At 40.9% G+C, this 7,856-nt stretch overlaps 1 protein-coding gene across 1 annotated transcript in view; it reads right to left on the bottom strand.

Annotated features, from left to right (window-relative positions):
* Nucleotides 1-1,267: 1,267 nt before the first annotated feature.
* The window catches only part of LOC109295724 (cathepsin E-A-like), a 25,051-nt gene continuing 18,462 nt past the window's right edge, over nt 1,268-7,856 (bottom strand). Inside the window, exons 7-9 of the mRNA XM_019514716.1 lie at nt 6,279-6,423; nt 2,217-2,315; nt 1,268-2,133 (exon numbers count right to left, since the gene is read on the bottom strand). Coding sequence (XP_019370261.1) covers nt 1,954-2,133; nt 2,217-2,315; nt 6,279-6,423 — 424 coding nt within the window. The 3' untranslated portion in view covers nt 1,268-1,953. The remainder of the gene's footprint in view (nt 2,134-2,216; nt 2,316-6,278; nt 6,424-7,856) is intronic.

The raw sequence follows: 7,856 nt of genomic DNA, 5'->3' as shown, positions 1-7,856 counted from the left end.
TTGAAGTTTTTCCATTCCACTTACCTTTATTTCCTCTCTCCCACACCTTGGAACCAAAGGAAGCTCCTTCATAAATGGTTGCACAATAGCACTCTATCTTGTACCACATCAGCCTTAGCAGAATTGTGGCATTTGTTCACTTCTCAGTGAAAGAAAATCTAAAATCAAATGAAAACAGAAACAACTCAAAGCTGCTTGTGCTTGATTGGTTTCATTTATTTGTATATCCATAGCTCAGATCAGTTCTAACAAGCAAAACAAATATTCAAATAGGTCTAAATTAGATAAAACCATGATTGCAAAAATCAACAATGCAACTGAGAACAGCTTAGCTATCTCTGACTACTTTTCATTTCTGGCAATGCTGCCATTCCTTATGATGCAACCCTAAGCAAGGGACCTGAGATAGTAGTTCCATAACCTTCAGGAAATGTGGTGATGCTTCTGTCATTCCTACATAACAGGCATTTCATTATAGTTTCATAATTGGTAGGGTCGGAAGGGACCTGAGCAGATCATCAAGTCTGACCCCCTGCCATGGCAGGAAAGAGTACTGGGGACAAGCGACCCCAGCAAGGTGATTGTCTAGCCTTGTCTTAAAGACCCCCAGGGTAGGAGCCAGCACCACTTCGCTTGGAAGTTGGTTCCAGATCCTAGCTGCCCTGACAGTGAAGTAGCCCCTCCTGATGTCTAATCTGAATTTACCCTCTGCCAGCTTGTGACTGTAATTCCTAGTCACTCCTCGTAGTACTCAGGGGAACAGGGACTCCCCCAATGCCTGCTGGTCGCCTCTGACTAGTTTGTAATGCTATTATTGCATCATCCCTGTTTCTCTGCCCAAATTCTTGTCATGCAAGTAGACACCAGTCCCAGATGCTTCAATCAATCAAAGTGTGAAGATGTCAGAGACTAAAGGCAGCATCTTACTAAAGACTTGCCAATTAAAAAACCACAATAACTAAAGGGGAAAAGAAGTAGAAAATATGAGAATAGACCTGAGGAAAAGGGTAGGTACAATAGCACAAAATTATGTTTAAGAGACAGGGGCCACATCTACATGAGACACTACTGCGCATTTATTTAGTAAATGTATAGCATTACTGCGCATTTATTTAGTAAATGTATAGCATTGTCCTTTATATAAGTACTGAATAAATGTGCAGTAACCCGAATTACTGTGTAGTAGTGCTGGCAAGTGCCTTTTTTGTGATGCTACTGCATAGTGACCTAATACTACTGTGCAGTACCATCGTATCATGGTTTTTGCCACATGACGCTACTATGCAGTCAGTGTCTTGTGTGATGCATTGGGGGGGGGGGCAGGGATTCAGTCTCAGTGCACAAATGATTGATTTAAACTCCTGTTTAAATTAATGGGATTTGCCCCTAAAGAGATTCTATGAAGCCAAAGGTGGAAAGGGAAGAACAAAATCCCAATAAAGAATATGAAAAATGAAAGTAACAACTGAGTCATAACAAGGACAAATGCTGTGGTCAAGAAACAGACAGCAGTAGGGGGAAAAAAACAAAGGGAAACTGACAGGAAAGAAAAGAGACACATGCGGAAATGATCCAGCTAGGATTGGTTTCACACAATTGTAACTGACACACAATAAGCTTTGCATTATTTAGCAACCTTCTCCTAAGTACACTTTCCCTCCCACCCCATTAGAAATCCTACAGGCAAGCTGTTGCCATTTTAATCACTAGTGACACAGCCCTTCTTAGGGCTCCCAGTCACTCATTTAATAAATAAATAATTGTCTCTCTCAGTTACAAATCTAGAGAGATGGGACCAAGCTGAAAAAAATGGAGCTAGAGTGTACCCTAAATCCCTAGCAAATTTGGGGGCAGGAGGAGAAAGAGGAGGGAGGTTCTATCCTTACAGACACGTTTCATATCCATTGTAATAACATTCTTTTTGTTTATGGCAGAATTGATATCAGTTAGACCTTAGAAATTCTCCTTTCTATGAACACTTTTTGCAAACCCCACTCTGTCATGTCCACGATCAAAAACACAGTAGTATGCAGACATAAATACATCTCCTAAGATCCAAAGCTGTCCAGAGTGAGTGGTGATGTCCAGAGACTGAAAGCCACTAATGCACAAGGATCTTCCATCTATGGACTCCTAGAATGGAAAATGCACTTACATTTAGAGCAATATTTTGTCATCTCAGAGTAAGAAACGTTTGTCAGAATTTATAGACATACCTTTATTATATATTGTTCCGCTGTTAACTTGTATTCTTTGTGTCCAATAGTGAAGCTTATACGTGGCAAGCTTGACAGTCTTCTGCAGTCTACAATGAACTGTAAAACAATAAATTGGTTGACTTGAGGTTCCTATGTTTGGTGTTTTACACTGCTTTTTTAAATTAAAAATGGTTATCCGTCTATCAACTTTCAAACCTACATATCAACCAGAGAACCAAATCTGGGAGTGTGTTGCTGAATACAAAATAGCTGCAGCATATCAAACATTCAGGGTTATATGATGGCCCTGCATGGGAGTGCAAGTGGTGGAAGCAACCTGGGATATCCACTCTCAGTTTCAGGCACTGGTTTAACTCCCCAGGCTCCTAACACAAGTACGAAAATCAAGGCCAGATACTGATGTCCCTAAACAGTAAGAATGACAAATGTGAAGACAGATGCTACACTAGTGAGCACAGCCACACTCTTGTGGGTGCTCACTGTCTCTTATAAAGGAAATATTAGTAGGCTGTGCTGTGTGCACTCCTCCTCCTCCCAGTCTGCCTCAGTTCTGGGAGCTGCTTCCAAGGTCTAGTCTGTTCTCAAAAACCCCTAAAGGAGCACTTCCCACCCATCCCTTTCTATAGATTATCATAGCTTCAGGTGAATAGAGCCCATTTAGAACGTTTGTAGGTCACATGATGCTATAGGCCATAGCAGCCTCAAATCCAAGGGAAGCTTTATAGTCAGCTTTATTGTTTTGACATATTACTTTACAAGTCTCCTATAAGAAAGTAATGTAGAATTTTGTAAAACTAGCTTATGCCTTTGATATTTTACACATTGTGTTTTATACCATAATGGGTGCATCTACATGTGCACTTTACTGTGGAGCTGACTAATTAGCTCCACAGTAAAACATTACTATTTACACATGCGCCCGTATTAGGGTGCAGTAAATTAATTAATTCTGATGTAGGATGATACTGTCCAGGACAAGTACTATCCTATAGCAGAGTAGTTAAGCACACCAAAATGTATGTGTAGATGGTGACTGGGACTGGTTGCCGGTTATCCCCCGACTGTAGCACCCTTGTGTCTCAGCCAACCCTTCCACAACACACTGAGCTAGGGCACAACAGTCCCAGGCTGGCAGGCTGACCCTCCAGATCCCCTGCTAGCCCAGGTCTGCTCTACCCTGGCTCAACATGCTGCAGTCCCATGTGCATGTGTAAATTCTGGAGAATTTACACCCAGAAGAAATAAACTCTGGCATAAACTGCACTGGAGTTTATTTCTGCATGCTAATTGTACTTGTAGATGCATTCATTGGCTTGTATGCCCATTGAGTCCATTCTGAGAAACATGACTCAAATAGAGCAGTTAAGTATCCTGTGGTATATACAGCATCAGTGTAACAGCCATGAGGATTCATTGTGGGATATGAGGGTCATAACCAAATGTCATTTATACAAAACTGTCTGGAACAATTTAATTCCTAGTATATGGGAATACAAATCCTGTTGCAGCCACTGGCATTTGCAACCACTTATGCTAAGGTAATCTGTCTCTATATTTTGATTTGTCTTTAATATCTACAAAAGTTAGATGCAACGTTATATGTTCAGGCTACTTTGAAACAGAAATTGAAACTTGACTGAATAATATCATTTTAACATTGCCTAAAATAATATTCCAAGTACTGAAAATAAAAAAAGTGTGTGACTCTGTGGGGAAAAAGTCTCCCTCTCATGCCCTGTTAATTTTTGCTTGAATATAAATTGAATACATGATTTTAACTATTCCTTTTTGCAAGTATGAATGATAATATCACCTTTATTTATGTGATCACTTATTATCTTAAACATGCATGTACATGCACTTTAGACTGGAAACAAAACAGGTTTCTGTTAGAATTAGTAAACTGAAAATCACTGGTGTTAACTAGGCATAATCAAAACTGGAATAACACAGTTGTGAATCAGGCACAAATAAGCACAAAGGGGGCAGAATTAAAACTGTGCTTACTACATTATCTTTGGCATTGACTTATTTTCAAGGTTCACCATGTAGTCTTAATGTTGCTTTAGAATATGACTTTGCAACAGAATGAGCTGTAATCAAGATTGCTGAAAAGTGAATAGAAAAAAAATTAAAAGTGAAAAGAAACCATATGTGTGTTTGTTGCGTTGGAGGTATTGAAGTTGTGGCAATGCAGTAATTGAATCAGCAAGTCAGCCAAAGGTCAACAGTAAAGCACTGGCAAAAATAAATGACACTGTCCCTAGAGAAGGATAGAGTTTAGCTGTCTCACTCTTGTTACCTCAGTACTTTAGACGTTGCAGAAGTTAGGTCATGTGAAAATGTTACCCACTATGCAATAGGGAAATGTGAGCCACAGCGAGGAAAGAAGCCCTGGTACTGAAAAGTACTCAAAATCGACAAAGAATGTCTTGCATTCAAAAGCTTGTCTAACTCTACTACGTAGTTGGTCCAGTAAAATATATCACCCTAAGAAATCCTTGCCTCTTAAAAATGTATAGCACCGCCCTCATGAATTATATGCAAATGTGTTAGTGTGGGGATGTAATACATAAAACACACCTCAAGATGGCAGTGTTTTCATACAGAAGGCAGGGTTAACTATGCCCCTTTATAGATTAACTAAATGAGATATATATAAAGCACAAGCTTTTGAACCCAAATTCAGTCTTTTCATACACCACACCTCATATCACAAGCTCAGCAGTAGGAGTTCATGAAGGCTGGAGACCCAAACTTGAAAAACGCTAGTGGGAAGGTTTAACTTATATACAGCAATCACAGGGGTGTAGGTTGTAGCCGTGTTGGTCTAAGGACATAGGCAGATGAGGTTCTTTGGGTGAATCTGATATCTTTTATTAGACCAATTTAAATAGTTGGAAAACAATTTTTAAGTTTAAACAATTTTAACCCAAAAGCTTGCTTAAAAATTGTTTTCCAACTATTTAAGTTGGTTTAATAAAAGATATCAGATTCACCCAAAGAACCTTGTCTGCCATACAGCAGTCAGTGTTCCACAGAAAAGTCTCAAAATTCACATGATCCAACCCAATAAATGCACATAGAAATCAACATGGAGGCCAGTCTATGAATGGCAAGCCGTGAAGTGATTAAGTAAAGCTGTTTTGACATCAAAGGAAAAGCAAGAGCATCAGAGGATGACACTGGCGCTGACTGGGAGGTAGCATAGTGAGGAAGGGAGTGGAAACAATGGAGATCTGAAAATGAGCTGTGCATGGAAAGAAGGAAGTGGCAAGGAAAGTGGAGAGCAAATAGAGCTTTAGAAGGAAGAGAGTAAAAGCTGAGGGTGGCAACAGAACACAGTACAAAGTCGAGACACAATGCAGGGAAGAAAAAAAAGAAGCAGGTGGGAAGAGAGATAGAAGCAGGGAAGAAAAAAAGAATGAAAAAGGTCCCAGGGAGTAAATGTGTGCAGAAGATGGGAAGGATAGAAAAGAGAAGGCCTGGCTCAATCTGATTCTCTGCAGGAGTTCTGATGACATTAGCATTTAGCCTAATAACTAGAGACCCATAAGTCTGGACGATACCATAGTCTTTCAGTGGTAGAACAAGGGGGTGCAAATGAGTTACAGTTTTTATCTTAATTTCTTGGTTATGACAGGAACTCTTCCTGGACTTGGAAGAGATACCAGTCATGCCCTAAGACCTGGGAAAGGTCATTTTTCCCTTAGTTTACAAAAAGATATTCCATCTGGTATATGATGTCATGATTCTCTGGGCATCCTTAGCAGGAGAATACCTTAAAGAGCTACTTCCAGTAGCTAGATACGTATCATTATTGAGGAGAGGAGATATCTTGGAAAAGGAGGAAGGGAAGGAGAAGGATGAAAAAACAATACAATGCAAATGCCTTCCCTCCCCCCACACCGGCTCCCCAATATCTGTACCGCAAAGATCTTACTTCTTGCCTAATGTCCATCATTTTCTCCCTTTCCCTGCAATGCCATATCCTAAGTATTGGGACAAAATTACAGCTGCCCTTCCTTTTAAATTGCTTTCCTAGTCTGTGGTTTTTACCTCTCCAGTTTGTGTTGGACTTGCCCCAATGTACTCCTGAAGGCGTCTTATTTGGGAAGAGGGGCCAGTAATAAGAGAAGTTCCTGAATCAACAATGGCTTCACAACCGTGAGCACAAAACACAATCCGTCCCTGGATTTTCACGCTGCATGAGAAAAATAAGAACATATGCAGGCACTTTATTCAGTATAAAGATACAGAGGGTGGTGACAGAGTTAGCAGGGACTTTAATCAAGTCCAGCAGGTAATATAATGCAACCAACATAGGTTCATAGCAGGTAGATCCTGCCTGACTAACCTTATTTCTTTCTATGACCAGGTCACTAAATGCTTAAATGTAGGAGTCGAGGTAGATGTTATCTACTTGGACTTTATGAAGGCCTTTGACAGGGTATCCCATCCTATTCTCATAAACAAATTCAACGGCTGCGCCATAGGTGATTACAGTCATGTGGGTGGCAAATTGGCTTAAAGGTCATACCCAAAGAGTGGGGGTGGACAGGTCAGTATCGACCTGGAAAGAAGTGGGCAGTGGGGTCCCCCAAGGCTTGGTCCTTGGGCTGGTGCTGTTCAGTATCTTCCTCAGTGACCTGGATGAGAGCACAGAAAGCACTCTGTCCAAATTCACAGATGACACAAAATTATGGGGTGAAATAAACATACTGATGGGAAGAAACAAAATCCAGGTGGACCTGGACAAGTTAGAGGAGTGGGCAGAGAACAATAGGATGCAGTTCAACAAGGACAAGTGCAAAGTGCTGCACCTAGAGAGAGGGAATCACTAGCACACATATAGGCTGGGGAATCACCTTCTCAGCAGCACAGTAGCAGAAAGAGATCTCAGAGTTGTTGTCAACTCCAAGATAAATATGAGTCATCAATGTAACAAAGTAATTAGCAGAGCTAACTGCCCTTTGCAATGCGATGTAGGTGCATCAGGCCCTATCCAAATGGTTAAGGTTTTTGTAAAACAATATGCTTTTAAGTAATTTCCATGTTTCAGGAAATATTTCTATCTCATCTGCATTGCTTCTCAAGTATGACTCCTGATATGCTGATTTTCTTTTGATGCAACAATACAGATCTGTGCTATATGAAGCCCAGAATTGATTTATGGAAATCAATCCTTTCAGAATAAATGTGGGTCACTGGGGCAATGGAGAGACATGTTGCTCCTATACTTCAGGGTAAGCTAAATAACTTGGAACAAATATAAGGCCTACCACTGGCCTTGACAAAGTCTGATTTATGGTCCAGAGAGGTGATGCTTCCCCTCTATGTGGCATTGGTCAGGCTGCAGCTGAAGTACTGTGTCCAATTCTGAGCGCTGCAATTCAAGAGTGATATGGACAACCTTGAGAAGGTCCAGAGGAGGGCTACTCATATGGCTAGAGGCCTGCAGAGAAGGCCCTATGAGGAAAGGCTGAGGGACCTGGACCTTTTCAGCCTCTACAAGAGAAGGCTGAGGAAGGATCTTGTGGCAGTATACAAATTCACTGTGGGGGGGAGGGCAGCAGGGAACAGGGGATGCTCTGTTTGCCAGAACACCCCTTGGAATAACCAGAAACAATGGCCACA

This window comes from Gavialis gangeticus, unplaced genomic scaffold (assembly GCF_001723915.1).
Source record: "Gavialis gangeticus isolate Ggan-Ray unplaced genomic scaffold, GavGan_comp1, whole genome shotgun sequence".
Classification (NCBI taxonomy): Eukaryota; Metazoa; Chordata; order Crocodylia; family Gavialidae; genus Gavialis; species Gavialis gangeticus.
The sequence above is the reverse complement of the archived record's forward strand: the minus strand, read 5'-3'. Positions and strand labels throughout refer to the sequence as shown.